This window comes from Macaca nemestrina, chromosome 7 (genome assembly GCF_043159975.1).
Source record: "Macaca nemestrina isolate mMacNem1 chromosome 7, mMacNem.hap1, whole genome shotgun sequence".
Classification (NCBI taxonomy): Eukaryota; Metazoa; Chordata; class Mammalia; order Primates; family Cercopithecidae; genus Macaca; species Macaca nemestrina.
In genome coordinates this window covers 47,201,166-47,218,631 of record NC_092131.1, presented here as the reverse complement: position 1 = coordinate 47,218,631, position 17,466 = coordinate 47,201,166, and the positions used below count along the sequence as shown (strand labels likewise).

General features: G+C 34.1%; 1 protein-coding gene across 2 annotated transcripts in view; it reads left to right on the top strand.

The window, feature by feature from the left end:
- The window catches only part of LOC105473658 (MNAT1 component of CDK activating kinase), a 244,838-nt gene that overhangs the window by 84,524 nt on the left and 142,848 nt on the right, over positions 1-17,466 (top strand). For both annotated transcript variants that reach the window (XM_071100058.1, XM_071100057.1), the window contains exon 6: positions 2,795-2,920. In XM_071100058.1, the coding sequence (XP_070956159.1) occupies positions 2,795-2,920 (126 nt within the window). The remainder of the gene's footprint in view (positions 1-2,794; positions 2,921-17,466) is intronic.

Here is a 17,466-nt window from a genome sequence, read left to right as displayed (position 1 = left end):
TATGACTAATGAATTCATTAAATTTATTTTTATCCTCTTGAATCTTTATTAACTAAGTAAAATAATGTATTTCTTTTTCTGTGTATGTTCATGTGTGAGATTTTGTTTAAAAAACAATAGCATTTGTAAATATGTCTAGAAGCTTAATTCTTAGAATTAATTTCTGGACCTAATTTACACAAGTACTACTTATTAGAATTGTTTTCCTCCTGTTTTTGGTTCTGGTCTTTGTGCCAAAAGTCACTTTTTAACCTTTTAAAAAGTATTCACATTGTATTATACTGTATGTGACGGGGTTTTAATGTTATGGTCTTAATGTTTATGGCTTAGCATTTGCAGTAATGTTGGCTAAAAGGTCCATTTATTTAATCCTAACTGTAAATTCAATTTTAAAAAACAGTTTGGAAAAAGATTTTTAAACAGGTCCTGACTTATTAAATCTTTTTATATTCCTGTTTGAAAATTCGCTTCAGTTTATGTCTAAATTTTGTATGGGCTAATATTGTTGTCAAACGCAGTAGGTGATTTTTATTAGAAATATTGTTTGCCAGATGGCTTGCTGAAAGTCAGTTAAAATAATCTTTTAAAAATGGTCATTATAAAGCTTTTAATGAGTATTACAGGCAGTTCTTATTAAAATTTCTTTAAATATTAAACAGTGTGCCTTCAGGCAATTAATATAGGTGAGGGAACCTTTTAAGGTAAAATGTAATGCAAAGAATGAAATAACTTGAAAGGCTAAATCTGCATGTTAGGTATTCCCCAGAGCATGCATGTTTCACATAGTTTATTTTACTCCATTAATATTTTTTGTTGTTGGAACTCCTACTTAATTCTAGTTTAACACTTAGTAATGCTTCTAAGCTTCAAAATTTGAGTGCTAAAATAGAATAGAGTAGGTTGGAACTAAATTCTTTGCTTCAGTATCAAAACTGTTTTAGATCCTTAGAATGTTTGTTTTTATTAGATTTCAGCTGTTTACCAAGACACTTTAACATTCAGTTCCTTTTATGTGAATGTGAAACCAGGATTAAAACAAGCCAAAGTCTTGACTAGCAACTTTTTTTTTTTTGAGGTTAATACATTGCTTTTATATAAGAATTTTTGCTTTTTAAAGGAAATACCAGTTAAGGAAGAGCACTTGAATTGATTTAGAGTATAAATTGAAAAGCAATACTTTTAACTTTTTAGCTAAGGAAATTTATTTTTCTTTTGTTAGTTTCTACATGTGAAAAGATAGAGTAGCTTTTAAAATATTTTTTTTGGCCACAGCCCATTAAAAATGTTCTTTAATTTTATATTTTATTATAAAATTCTTAATATAAATCTAGAATAGCTGCAAGGAATCTTAGCAATACGGTTACTCATGTATTACTAATACTTTGTGTAGAATATAAAAGGTATTCTAGTATATTCTCCTCATACTATATTTCATCACTTTTCCTTCATTATTGTTAAAGCCAGGTCTTAATGATTTTGCCCCTTAATAAGGTTATATCTTATAAAGAAATAAAATTTATGTTCTTCCATTTACTATTAAAAGTTTTAATCTTTGTAACACTGCTCTTGCAAAACACTTCTATTATAAAATCTTGGTGTGCAAATTTATTCTAGGACAATTCTATTGAATTAAGTTGCTTGAGTTATTTCTATACTGTAACCTTAAACCAATTCCTTTAAGTATATTAATTAACCACATTTATGCCTAAAAAATTGTTAAGCTGCTAGATTTGGAAAGAAAATTAAAATCTGTATGTTTACTTTATGCTGTGAAATGTTAATAATAGAGTTTCTTCAGGATTAAATTCTGTGTAGTCACTATTTTAACATCTATAGCCTCTTTGAACAATATGCTTTAGCACATAATATAAAAGGTATTCTAGTATATTCTAGTATAAAAATGTGTTTGTACCTTCATCTTTGTTTATAGATACAGAAAATTCTCAGTCTCTTTCTGTGTGTGTGTGTTTGTATGTGTGTGTAGGAAAGAGAGAGAGAGAGAGATCTTTTCCTCCTGGTACCTCCTTCTGCATATGTTTTTGGGTTCTTATTTAACTGAAAACTCAGAAAGGAAAATGTCTGGATATCATTTAGTTTAGACCTTAGTTCCACAGCCCTTTAAAGATGTAAGAGGACTTCTTGTTAAACAGAATAAATAACAGTCTACGTATAAAAATTAGTAATTTGCTCATGGTATTAAAATGTGTCAGTGTGCTTAGAATTAATATAAGATATTAAAATGTTTCACTGTCATTTTGTTACTTAAGTTAAAAAACATAGACTTAAATTTTAAAATTAAGTTAGAAAAGGAGAAAATAAATACACTTTTGGTTGTACTTACAATAGTTTCATTGTGCAAAATAGAACAAGGATCATTTCCAAACGGTCTCAGGTGAAATCTAATGGGAAACAATTTCAAACTGGTCTAAATTTACTGGTAAAAAGAATGCGTCTTAGATAAACATCTGATCTAAGTTATAGTACTTTGTACTATGCTTTCTGTGATTAGCTTATTTTTTTCGTTTTAATAAATGTGGTTGGTTTGCTAGTTGAAATAGGAACTTTTAATGTGGATTTTATAAAAATACTTGTTTGCAGGTTATTTTGATTTATGAGTCTACAACAGCCTTTTCTTATTATGGAATGTTAGTATTTTTTGTAAAGTGTCCTCGGTAATGTGAATATTTAGTTTGACATGAAATGCTTATGGAAAGGACATAATTTAAAATAAAAGTTTTGTTGTTTTTAGTTTTCCCTTTTTACATTTCTTATTGAACTTGAACTATTCTTACAGGAGAGTTCTGATCTCCCTGTTGCTCTGCTTTTGGCTCAGCATAAAGATAGATCTACCCAATTAGAAATGCAACTTGAGAAACCCAAACCTGTAAAACCAGTGACGTTTTCCACAGGCATCAAAATGGTAAGCCTTATTTTAATTGCTTGTTTGAAAGATATTTTTTCAAGGATTATGCTTTATAATTTTACACCATTTCTATAGTAAACCGAAATGTTCAGATGTTTAAGAACAGTGTCTGATCTAGTTTTAGATGTCTGGAAATATGGATGGGCGCAGTATGAGGAAAGTGAAACAAATAATTTTCAAAGTATACAACACAATATTTTTGTATGTGAATTGGGTTTGTATGACTTTCTTACTCTACTTGCATTTTTAAGCTTGTAGCGTAGAAAAACATTTATAAAATTGTTTGGAGAGTAGTTACCATCTGCAGATATGAAATGGGAAAGTAAATGTATCAATTAATGTTTTCTTCTAAACAGTTTTCTTCACATATATATTTTTAAAAAATCTGAAAGCCATTTTTAGTTTCTAGACTGATGAATAGATTAATTTGGGTTTAAAAAACTTTATTTTATATTGTATTGTTATATTTTGTTTATTTTAGCATTCAAGGGAAAGATTTTATAAGCCAATGATGTTTTTGTATACTTTGACAGATTTTTTTTTGTTTGTTTAGAAAATATATACTTTGGCATATTAATTTTAACATGTGTTTAACATTTAGATGTTTGAGATGTAGCCACTCTAAAGATGTAACATTCAAATTCATAATTATCTTTTAAAATACTCTCATTAGAGTAGTATAAAATATGTGGTTAGAAAAGATAAATGCTTGAGGTGATAGATATCTCAATTACTCTATTTTTATTATTGCATATATGTACACAGGTATTAAAATAAAAGTATCACAAAATATGTACAGCTACTCTATATGAATTAAAAACTGGTTTTAAAAAAGTTGTGGCAGCACTACAAAGTCATGGTTATGGATTTGGACTTTGAATCCAAACAGACCTGGGTTCAACTCTCAACAACCCATTTAGCCAGCTGCTTGACATGAGCAAATTACTTTGCCTTTCTAATAAGCCTTTTTTTCCCATCTATAAAATGGTGATGATAATACCGATCTCATAAACTTGTTGGGAAATAATGTGAACAAAGTGCACAGTGTAGTACTTGGCTTATAGTAAGCTCTCAATAATTGAGGCTAGTTTTTATTCATAATAATGAGTTGATAACACAGATAGCTATATTAATTTATTCCTTAAATCTTTACATATTTTTTATATACATAAAACTCATTTTTATACATAGTTTTAAAATTCAAGATGATGGAGGTTGCAGAATTTTTGTTTGGCTTTTATCATTGTATGCCTGCATTTCAAAGTCAGTGTTAATGACATGCAGTATTGAAGTGGTGGGAGTTTACTGGTTTTACCAGTAAACTCATTTATTTTCAGGAATGAAGTCTTGTATTCAGATGACACGATGTAGCTACAAACTTCAGGAATGTATCCCCTATTGTAAATTGAGCATGATGAGTATGCAGGAAGGAATGCCTCAAAACGTTATCAAAGTATATTTTAAATTAGAGATAATACTCTAATTTTAAGAGGGAAAGGACTGTTTCTTTCTGTTGACCCCAATGGATAAAGTCATATTTACTCTAATTTCATTGTTGCTTCCACTTTAGCAAATGTGTAGCAGCTGCTCCTGTTTTCTAGTTCTCTTTCTTTTATAGTATATGTAATATTAAAATAAGATCTGGCTTACAGTCTAAGTAGAAGATACAGGAACTCATCTTAAGTCTTTTGCAACTTTTTTTTTTCCAGTTGCTGACTATAGAATTTGAAAATCTAGATACTTTTGTACTAAGTTGGCTCTACTTTTAAAATTTATCTTGAATTTACCCACTTCTCTCCCCCTCTATCATCCTGGGATAGTTGCCATCATTTCTTTACTGTACTATTGCAGTAACATTCCACCTGGTCTCTCTATTCATCTGTGTACCCCATAATCTAGTCTATAAGCCTTTGAGTGGTTTCCTAATAAATGAATGATGGTAAATAAACAATATTAAAAAAATCAGCTCATCACCTCCTTGCTTACTATCTTCCTATGTCTTCCCAGTACACTTAGAATAAAATTCAGAATGCTATCTACTTTCTCACCTGAGAAAGGGACATTTGTACTAAGAAGTCAATGGTAAAACGGAGTTAGCCATGCAAAAATATAGGTAGAGAAAAGAGGAGTAAAGAAGGCCTAAGGTAAGAAACAGCATTTTCTAGAAACAGACAAAAGATACTGTTAAGAGAATACTTTCCCTACTCTGCCTTGCTCCTTATGCTCAATTCACACTGACCTTTTGACTATTCTATCTGAAGTATCTTTCTCCTGCCCCCGTCCACATTGTGTTATGCTTTTTACAATTTTAATATAGAGACAGGGTCTCATTATGTTGCCCAGGCTGGTCTCAAACTCCTGAGCTCAAGTGATCCTCCTGCCTTGGCCTCCAAAAGTGTTAAGATTACAGGCGTGAGCTACCATGCCTGGCCTATGGTATGGTTTTTAACCCTTTATAACATATATCACTATCAGAAAGTGTCTTATGGGTACACTGTTTAATGTTTATCTTTACCGCTAGAATATAAATTCTGTGTACCTAGAACGAGGTTTGTCTCTAGTACCTATTTAATGAATGTTCACTGTGGACCTTCATTAAATATTTTTGAATGAATGACTGTATCTTACATATTAGGCTCACATTTAATAGAATGAAGATCCTGAAGTATTTTCAAGTTTCTGTGACTTTATGGTGTTTACTCTGTTTGGAATATACTTAACTGCTTATGAAAACTTTACTTATAATTTATGGCATCAATCAAGTGTGATTTTCATGAACCGTCTTTTGTGTGGAATTTAATTACATATTCTGATGCTTCCCCTAACATTTTATACGTACTTTTATTATATATTGTAGCTCCTGCCTTTTATTGCAATTGGCTATTTTCCATGCCGGTCTCATTTTAGATGAGCTTCCTTAAGGACATAATGTGTTCTGTGACCTAACTTTATGTGTTCTTGTGGGGACTAAATATTGTACTGTGTAATTATTCAAAAAACTTTTTTGAATAAATTATTCCCATTTTTCTTAACTTCAGAGCATTTTGCTTTGCCATTGGGAGATTCACATTTGGGTAAAGAAGAATTTGATGCACTGTACAGCCAAAGTAAAAAAAAAAAAATTTTTGTAGATATATCTAAATTTCCATCGCTCTATCACATTTTTACATTCCATTACCAATGAGAATTACAGATTATGTATTCCTCCTCTTCTGTGTTCTTATCTTTTAATTTTTACCTGTGGTACATTTTGAAATTTATATAACCTGGGTAGACCTCTTAGGTAGTCAAGTGCTTTTCTTTGGCCTAAAGAGAGGCAGCATCAGATCTACATCCTTTTTTCAACTAGAGAGAGTAGTTGCTGGTAGTCTTTCTGTGTTTCATAATGTTCTATTTATTTAAAAACGAAATGAATTGGAATGGCCAGATGTAAAAGTTTTTGGAGAGCACTGATTCATAAATCTGCTAACCTGAACATGATATGAACAAAATACTCTGCAATTTATTTCCTTGAGGAGATTAGGAAATATATCCATTGTGGCAAAGTTGCTTCAGCAGCATACTTTTAAAATTATTTATTTATTTTAAATTTATTTTTAGAGACAGGATCTTGTTCTGTCACTTCAAGCTGGAGTGCAGTGGTGAGATCCTAGCTCACTCTAGTCTACTTCTGGGCTCCAGCCATCCTCCTATTGCAGCCTTCCAAGTAACCAGGTTTATAGGCTCACACCACCACTCTGGGCTAATTTTTAAGAAAATTTTTCTTTGTTTTTTTTTTTTTTTTTTGTAGAGGAGGCAGGGTCTAGTTATGTTGGCCAGGTTGGTCTTGAACTCCTGGTCTCAAGCAATCTTGTAACGCCTCAGCCTTCCAAAGTGCTAGGATTACAGGTGTGAGCCAGTGTGCTCAGGCAGGAGCATACTTTATTTTTTATTTTTTTTTGAGATGGAGTCTTGCTCCAACCAGGCTGGAGTGCAGTGACACAATCTGGACTCGCTGCAATCTCTGCCCCCTGGGCTCAAGCGATTCTCCCACCTCATCCTCCCTAGTAGCTGGGACTACAGGTGGGTGCCACCACACCTAGCTATTTTTTGTAATTTTGGTAGCAGTGGGGTTTCATCATGTTGCCCAGGCTGGTCTTGAACTCCTGAGCTCAAGCCACCTGCCTGCCTTGGCCTCCCAAAGTGCTGGGATTACACTGTGCCCGGCTGAGGAGCACACTTTTAATGATGAAAGAAGTTTCAATCTCAGCTCATCTTGGAGCAAATTTAATAAACCTCCCTCTACTCTGCCTTTTAAAGTACTGGATGAACAGGTGGGTCTTACACCCTGGCTTTAAGGTCAGCAACCTTGAAGACTGACAAAGGGATCAAATTCTAAAACTGAAAACTCACTACTTCGAGTACTCTCCCTTTAGCTATCCCTGAATTCTGTGAGAGCTTGTTAGCAGCAGTGCTCTCTGTTTATCTGATTACTTTTGAGTGGGGATTGAGGAGGGGTAATGTGTTGCACAGATTTTCTTTTTGCCTGAAGAGGTATCTTACCCTGAGTTTGTTTTTAATAATGTTTAACGTTTTGCAGCAAGGCATATAGATTTGGAGAGGAAAAAAAGTTTTATCTTTACATTGCCTTTATGTTCTTCTGAACATCTTTCTTTGAGTGGTATTTAAGACTTCTATTACCTTTAATTTTCTATAATTCCAGCTACTTGGGAGGCTGAGGCAGGAGAATCGCTTGAACCAGGGCGGCAGAGGTTGCAGTGAGCTGACATTGTGCCACTACACTCCAGCCTGGGCAACAAAGTGAGACTCCGTCTCAAAAAAAACAAAAACAAAAGGCTGGGGGCCGTGGCTCATGCCTGTAATCCCAGCACTTTGGGAGGACGAGGCAGGTGGATCACGAGGTCAGGAGTTGAAGACCAGCGTGGCCAAGATGGTGAAACCCCGTCTGTACTAAAAATACAAAAACTAGCTGGGCACGGTAGCAGGAACCTGTAATTCCAGCTACTTGGGAGGCTGAGGCAGAAGAATCACTTGAACCAGGGTGGCAGAGGTTACAGTAAGCTGAGATCAAGCCATTGCACTCCAGCCTGGGTGACAGAGTGAGACTCCGTCTCAAAACAAAACAAAAAAAAAGAAATCACCATTATTTTGAGATTGTGATAAATATAAAAATGCCAAGCTTTGATTTGTAAATATATGAATATTTTTCTTTCCTTTTATGTATCCATTTTTCTCCCCAACTGCCCATCCAGCTACTTTTTTTGAATTTTAAAATTGCCTACCTTGTTTGTCATATGTGTGCTAGCTATTAGGTTATAAACATCTTGAGGGCAGAGGCTTCATATTTCAACATCGTTTTATATGATCATGGCTATGTAGGTACTTAAATAATATCAGATATTCATGATCGGTTTCAAACTTTCAAATGTCAGAAGTATTAACATATCTTAAAATAATGTAAAGAAAAATACTGCTTAATAAGGAACTACCAAAGTGTAAAGTATAGAAGAAAGAAAATGGGCATAACGGGATTAAATCCCAGCTTTACTGTTATTAGATATGTTTCCATGGGTAAGATATTACTTTACTCTTCTGACTTTGTTTTCTCATTTGGGAAGTTGAGAAATGCTAACTTCATATGATTGTTCAGAATATTGAAATCTATACATGAAATGCTAAAACTGGTGCCCAATGTATGCTAGCCATGTGGTAAATAGTAATAATTGGCAACCATAACGTTACCATTAATGTTTGTTATATTTTGTAGTTAGATATATAAATGAATTATTTTATAATGCCCTTGAACCAAATGCTGAATATTGTTATAAGTATTCTGTCACATACTTAAGTTATATTACTCTCAATGTGTGTTAAAGTATTGGATCACTTACCCCCACCCCATTGGATCATTTCCAGATGGATAATAGAAAAGTAAAACAATAAAAACATCCTTAAGAGAGTGGGAAAAAAACTAGCCACAAAGTGACAAAAGTTATTTACAACATATGTAACTGATAAAAGGCTTAGATCCAGAAGGTATAAATAACTCATATATATGATCTAGAGTTTTGAACAGGCATTTCTAAAAATAGGATAACCAATCCTCAGCCTCATTAGTGACTGGTGAAAGAAAATGCAGATTAAAATCACAACATGGCACTAAATACCCACTAGAATGGCTAAACTGGAAATAAAAATCACAGTTGGTTCAAGGGAAAGGTAAAATTTAGAATAGCATAGTATTTATGTGAATTTATTAGTGTCAATTGTTTATTGAATGTGGAGACTGACACAGAATACAGATGAAAGTCTAAATGTTTATGAAGTTAAGTATTTTTATTCTTTTTAGAAAATCCAATCCTGAAATGAAGGATGAAAAGTAACATTAAGCACCTATATCCCAGGGGTTGATTTTGTTGAATGCCTGCTATAAGCCAGCATGGTCTGGCTGCTGGATATGCAGGAATACAAACATTACTTAAGAATTTGTGACCTATGATAGTTCTTTTTTATAATAGGTATTAATTTCTGTTTTTATGTCTTCATAAAATAGATGGTATTCCTGTTTTTACAAATGTGAAAACTGAGTCTTTGAGAGGTTAGATCACATTTAAAAGATGACACTGAAACTAATTTTCTATTACATCTCATATTTAATTAATGAAAATATTAATAAACTTATACATTCTGATTCAGGTATCCTGTGAGAGCTAAGATTTGAGCTCTTGTTTCTAATAGTGGACTGATTGTATGGACTAGGTAATTTAAGGGACAGGAGTCAGCATAATAACTTTCTTTTCCTGATCTATTCTACTTAAAAAAAGTCAAACGTAAAATGAAGTCGGATGTGCTCAACTTGGAGAGGAACCAAGGAAAGATATATAAATATGATTAAGGTTTCTGGAAATAGATCTTTTGAGATGTGACAGAAAAGACTGAATTCATTTGTTTAATAACCTTGAGAAAGTTGAAGGGTTCAAAATGGGCATAAAATAATGACTAAGAAATGAGGATTTAATTATTACATATTCACATAGGTGGAGTTCAGTCAGTCAGTGAACATATTTTGATTAGGAATATTATGAAGGTTGTGCCAGATTTATTATTTGAAGTATATTTTATAGGAATTAAACTCTCAGGGGGTGGAGGAGCGTCAGGCATAGGGTCTTAGAGAAATTATGTAATTTGTGACTTCAGTATTTAAGAAAGTTCTACTTATCACTATTTTATGCATGAATAAGAGAAATTTCTTCTTTTTTTTTTTTTGAGACGGAGTCTCACTCTGTCACCCAGGCTGGAGTGCAGTGGCGTGATCTTGGCTCACTGCAACCTCTGCCTCCTGGGTTCAAATGATTCTTCTGCCTCAGCCTCCTGGTTAGCTGGAACTACAGGTGCGTGCCACCATGCCTGGCTAATCTTTTTGTATTTTCAGTAGAGATGGGGTTTCACCATACTGGCCAGCCTGGTCTCGAATTCCTGACCTTGTGATCTGCCTGCCTTGGCCTCCCAAAGTGCTGGGATTATAGGCATGAGCCACAGCACCCGGCCAGAAACTTCATTTTATATACAATTGTGCCCTCTGTGTGGTGATAGCTTTTGAACTCTTAAAGTAAGAGCTACAACTTTGTTTCTTGGTCAGGTGTTAGTTATTTTGATCTATTTGTTTCAAATCCTGTGGATATAATTATGCAGCCTTCTGTTTCTTTATCATTTTACAAATAATTCTAATTATTTTTATGTAGCTTATGGTTATGGTTACTATTCTTCATTACATCATTCTTGGTTGAACCAGTGAACAGACCTCAAAGTTCCCCCCCCCCATTCATTACTAGATAATTTGTGTCAATAAATATCCATGTGAGTAAATCTTAGTCTTTTGGAAACAAGTGAAGGCACATAAATTAGGAATGAGATTCTATGGCTTTGGTGCTTCTTCATTCTATTTTGTTTGTATGCAAACTGGAAATAAACTGAGTCACAAAGATAACCTATGGATGTCAAAAGATAATGTAAGAATTGTTTTTAAGTACTTTTGATAGCCTGTGGTTGGTTTGGGGAGTACTATGGAGAAACATACCATGCATAAACAAAGGGGAAAACTTTTTAAGTATTTTAACCCTGATGTTAAAAAACCCTGATGTTAAAAAACCCTGAGTTTAAAAAAATATTATCTATGGGTGAGCCAGAAGGGAGCAGAGTACTCATTTGTGATATAAATCGCCTTTTCTGAGTGCAACAAACAGGATTTAGCTGTTCGCTTTCAAGCATTGCATATTCCTCTGAACTCATTGGAAGATCTAACCTTGATAAAATATGAGTTATAGAAAATTAATACTCATTTGTATCTGAAAAAGAAAATAAAAATTACATTGAGCAGTCAGTTATGTCCTATAAAACCATAAGTTTGTGCCAAACAGCTTAGGTAGTTTACCATTTTGCCAAAAAACAGAAAACCAAACTTGACCAAGTGTTATTAATTTGTTCTATTTTTAATATATAATTTGCACTTATGTGGTAGATCAAAGTGTCATGACTAAAGAAGTCATGTGCCCTTTCTCAAGTCTTGTGATATACAGGTAGTATTAATTTGAATCTATAAATGTATTTTGAAATGTAAATCAAATTAATAATCTTATCAGATCTTTTGGCATATAATTAACTAGGTGAGTATCAGGTGATTATTTTCTCTTAGCTTTTAAATGTCTCCAGTTATGTTATTTCACTAAACTTATAGTATATTCTAATTTTCACATGGATATCCCTGAAGAGTTACATGTAAGTAAATAGAAATTTGGTTAATTCCATTCTATTTTAAAGAAAATGGAGGTTCTTAAGACTTAAGATAATCCTTGGTGAGTACTTTAATGTGACCTAAATAAAATTTTTATGAAATGAATAGCTTCATGATTAAAATTGTAAATTTGAATTTTGTTATTTCAGAATTGTTTAAAACAGGTCGTCCTTATAATATTATTAGAGGTTTGAATTGTGGCTTCTCTACTATGTATACTAATTGTTTGGCCTTGGGCAAATCACTTTACTTCTTTAAGCCTTAATTACTCAACTCTTAAAAAAGAGATTATGCCTACATTATAGAGTTCCTGAGTATTTTGTGAAGTAATTTTGTAAAACTCTCAGGATGCCTGGCTCATTGTAAAGATACTAAGTATAAATAGGTATAGATACAAATAAAAACTATAATAGACCAGTAAATTATGATTGAAGATGGGGTTTGTGACTTAATAATTGTTAATTTTGTACCGTGTATTTTTTACTAGTTATTTTATCTATAGACTCCTATATAGTAGGGAAAAAACAACAAATTTTCCCCTGCTACACATACTCAGCACAGAACACTTGATCTCCAAAATGTGTGGTTTTTTTTTATGGTTGTTATTTCATTTCTTTTCTTTTCTTTTCTGTACCACACCAAGCAGTTCTGCAGCAGACACCAACAGGATTTCCTACAGTTTAACCCAATTCTGACACTAACTGGAATTAGTGCAAACCCCACCGGGTAAGATCCCAGTACCACACGACTGCTCCCAACTTCAGACATCAGTCGAAAGCTCCAGGTGGTAACCTGTGCTGTTGACTAAATGGCTATAAAAAGTTTCCCATGATCCCTTCCTGTGGTTCAGTTATTTGCTAGAGCGGCTCACGGAACTCTGGGAAACACTTACGTCTATTGGTTTATTATAAAGAATGTTACAAAGGATACAGATGGACAGCTACATGGAAAAGATGCATAGGGCAAGGTATGTGGGAAGGTACGTGCATCTTCCATGCCCTTTCAGGGTGGGCTACCATCTTAGCACCTCCATGTGTTCAGCAACCTTGAGGTTCAATGAATCCTGTCCTTTTGGGTTTTTATGGAGGCTTCTTTCCTATAGCCAGGATTGATAAATCACTGGCCACTGGTGATCAACTCAACCTCCTGTCCCTCACCTCTTCCCAGAGGTAATTGCAAAGTTGGTTCCCTTTGCAATAGGCCCCCATCCTGAGGCTATCCAGGACCGCCCCCCAGCCATCTCATTAGCATACAAAAAGACACCATTTTGGAGACTACAAAGGTTTTAGGAGATGAGTACCAGGAAATGGGATGAACACCATTTGTATTTCTTATCATAAATCACAATATTACAAGTTCCAAATGCCTTTATAACTCTTTCTTATATATTTCCATATTTCTAGGTAACAATTCAGTTGTTCTATGGATATATAAGTGAAAAAACTGAAATATTTAGTGTCAATAGTTGGGAAAATTCACAAATAATGAATTATATGCTATGAATTTTATGTAATATTATTTCCTTTACTATGGTAAAGGAAAAATTGGTAATGGTCAAACTATTGGCTTCAGAATTTATGACAGTGGTTGAATTTATTCCAGAAAATTTGTCTCGTGATCCGTCTAGACTTGAGCATGGGCAGAAATAATGAGTTTGGATTTTCAGTTATATCAGTTACTTTTTAATGAGGACAAGGTAAAATCAGTATTCTATGAATGGTGGGAAGCTTTGACTCTTTTAGTCCCTCTGAGGATAACATTACAGAGGCTTGCAAATGCAGAAATATTCTTAGACTAGGATGTAGAAATAATGTTTTTCTGCTTAACTTATGAAACACATGTTTTCCTACAAAGTATTCTACATACTGTATAATGCATTGCTTAATGTAATGAGGCAGATTTTCAGCTTTATAGATAATTATATTGGGTGCTAATCTGTTTATCAGTAGGGTTTTATCAAGTTCCTATAACATTTGCAAAGCAGTGATTGCTGTTGGTGTTGTGGATGTAGTAATTTTACAAGAATTAGAATTAGGAAAAAAGAGGGAGGATGTGTTTCAATCAGTCTCTGAACATTAACTCACTTAATCTTGAAAACTATCCTGTAGGGTTGATAGTGGTATTCTCATTTATGAGGAATGGAGTATGGAAGACTTAAATTAAACCTAGAGAAAAGTAGAGTTTCAGAAAAATGGAAAGGACAAAGGCATTTCACATTTAAAAATGAGTATGTGGGAGAATTGTTAGCAAAAGAATGGAAGGTGTGACTTTAGCCAAGTTTATTCCATAGTTTTCAGGCAGGAATTTTCTTTTGATGAACTTGCACACTACTTTCAAAATACACATTCATTCTTTGGTTCCTAGAAGGTTATATGAAGTTCAGATACATAGATTCACTTTGATGTGTTATAGCTTTTTACTAGTTAGTAATCTGTTGAATAAGTTAAGGGACGCTAAAATTTAGTATTTGTAAATGTTGAAATAAATTTTCTTTTTTTGGTGATTGCTTAGATTTCTTATAAGGCTCCATCTGCAAATGCTCATGACCAGATATTTCCTGCAATAATTGTTAATGTAATACTTTAATTTTTCAGCTAAGCAGACCTAGTTTTCCTTTGGAATTTTATCAATGCACCATCAGTATTGCCTTGAGTTAACTGTGGTTTTTGTGTTACTATTATGTAGGAAATAATATTAGGTTTTTCTTTGGTTGATCATTTTGTTATATAATTCCTATACAATTTTTATTGCTATTTTGGTCCTCCTCCTTCTCCTTCTCCTTTTTCCTTCTTCCTCTTCCTTCTTCCTTCTTTCTTCTTTCTTCTTCATCATCATCACACATTGTTTATGTATCAGAATACAATTTGCCACAACTTCAGGGGCTGTGGTTAAGTTTGAAAACCAAGGATTACATTCAGTTATTTTTGCATACTGTCTTTCTTAAACATACTCAACTGATGGATGATATAATACATTCCCATTCTGACAGTGCCCTGCCTCCTGTTAACATTTTTCTACACTAGAAGCTCTTCCCATTTTTGCTGAGAGAGCATCTGGCATCTTCTCCCAGCCTCCATTCCTAATGGTGGATAGAGTTAAGAATATATTGCTGCTTTCTTTTGTTACTTTTTGTTTTTTTCCAATACTTTTAATTTCTGGGTTGCATGTGCACGTGGAGGTTTGTTACATAGGTATACACGTGCCATGGTGGTTTGCTGCATCCATCAACTCATCATCTACATTAGGTATTTCTTCTAATGTATCACTCCCATAGCTTCCCACCCCCCAGCAGGCTCTGGTGTGTGATGTTCCCTCCCTGTGTCCATGTGTTTTCATTGTTCACTCCCACTTACGAGTGAAAACATGTGCTGTTTAGTTTTCTGTTCCTGTGTTGCCATTGCTTTTGGTGTTTTAGACATGAAGTCCTTGTCCATGCCTATGTCCTTTGCAATAAGCCCCCATCCTGAGGCTATCCAGGAATGGTATTACCTAGGTTTTCTTCTATGGTTTTTATGTTTTTAGGTCTAACATTGAAGTCTCTAATCCATCTTGAATTAATTTTTGTATAAGGAGTAAGGAAAAGATCCAGTTTTAGCTTTCTACTTATGGCTAGCCAATTTTCCCAGCACCATTTATTAAATAGGGAATCCTTTCCCCATTTCTTGTTTTTGTCAGGTTTGTCAAAGATCAGATGGCTGTTGATGTGTAGTATTATTTCTGAGGGCTCTGTTCTGTTCCATTGGTCTATATCTCTGTTTTGGTACCAGTACCATGCTGTTTTGGTTACTGTAGCCTTGTAGTATAGTTTGAAGTCAGGTAGCATGATGCCTCCAGCTTTGTTCTTTTGGCTTAGGATTGTCTTGGCAATGTGGGGTCTTTTTTGTTTCCATATGAACTTTAAAGCAATTTTTTCCAATTCTGTGAAGAAAGTCATTGGTAGCTTAATGGGGATGGCATTGAATCTATAAATTACCTTGGCAGTATGGTCATTTTCACAATGTTGATTCTTCCTATCCATGAGCATGGTATGTTCTTCCATTTGTTTGTGTCCTCTTTTATTTCACTGAGCAGTGGTTTGTAGTTCTCCTCGAAGAGGTCCTTTACATCCCTTGTAAGTTGGATCTCTAGGTATTTTATTCTCTTTGAAGCTATTGTGAATGGGAGTTCACTCATGATTTGGCTCTCTGTTTGTCTGTTACTGATGTATAAGAATGCTTGTGATTTTTGCACATTAATTTTGTATCCTGAGACTTTGCTGCAGTTGCTTATCAGCTTAAGGAGATTTTGGGCTGAGACGATGGGGTTTTCTAAATATACAATCATGTCATTTGCAAACAGGGACAATTTGACTTCTTCTTTTCCTAACTGAATACCCTTTATTTCTTTCTTTTGCCTGATTGCCCTAGCCAGAACTTCCAACACTATGTTGAATAGGAGTGGTGAGAGAGGGCATCCCTATCTTGTGCCAGTTTTCAAAGGGAATGCTTCCAGTTTTTGCCCATTCAATATGATATTGGCTGTGGGTTTGTCATAAATAGCTCTTATTATTTTGAGATACGTTCCATCAATACCGAATTTATTGAGAGTTTTTAGCATGAAGGTCTGTTGAATTTTGTGGAAGGCCTTTTCTGCATCTATTGAGATAATCATGTGGTTTTTGTCTTTGGTTCTGTTTATATGCTGGATTACATTTATTGATTTGCATATGTTGAATCAACCTTGCATCCCAGGGATGAAGCCCATTTGATCATGGTGGATAAGCTTTTGGATGTGCTGCTGGATTTGGTTTGCCAGTATTTTATTGAGGATTTTTGCATCGATGTTCATCAGGGATATTGGTCTAAAATTCTCTTTTTTTGTTGTATCTCTGTCAGGCTTTGGTATCAGGATGATGTTGGCCTTGTAAAATGAGTTAGGGAGGATTCCTTCTTTTTCTATTGATTGGAATAGTTTCAGAAGGAATGGTACCAACTCCTCCTTGTACCTCTGGTAGAATTCGGCTGTGAATCCATCTGGTCCTGGACTTTTTTTGTTTGGTAGGCTATTAATTATTGCCTCAATTTCAGAGCTTGCTATTGGTCTATTCAGGGATTCAGCTTCTTCCTGGTTTAGTCTTGGGATAGTGTAAGTGTCCAGGAAATTATCCATTTCTTCTAGGTTTTCTAGTTTATTTGTGTAGAGGTGTTTATAGTATTCTCTGATGGTAGTTTGTATTTCTGTGGGGTCAGTGGTGATATCCCCTTTATCATTTTTTATTGCATCTATTTGATTCTTCTCTCTTTTCTTCTTTATTAGTCTTGCTAGCGGTCTATCAATTTTATTGATCTTTTCAAAAAACCAGCTCCTGGATTCATTGATTTTTTTGGAGGGTTTTTTGTGTCTCTGTCTCCTTCAGTTCTGCTCTGATCTTTGTTATTTCTTGCTTTCTGCTAGCTTTTGAATGTGTTTGCTCTTGCTTCTCTAGTTCTTTTAATTTTGATGTTAGGGTGTCAATTTTAGATCTTTCCTGCTTTCTCTTGTGGGCATTTAGTGCTATAAATTTCCCTCTACACACTGCTTTAAATGTGTCCCAGAGATTCTGGTATGTTGTATCTTTGTTCTCATTGATTTCAAAGAACATCTTTATTTCTGCCTTCATTTCATTATGTACCCAGTAGTCATTCAGGAGCAGGTTGTTCAGTTTCCATGTAGTTGAGCGGTTTTGATTGAGTTTCTTAGTCCTGAGTTCTAGTTTAATTGCACTGTGGTCTGA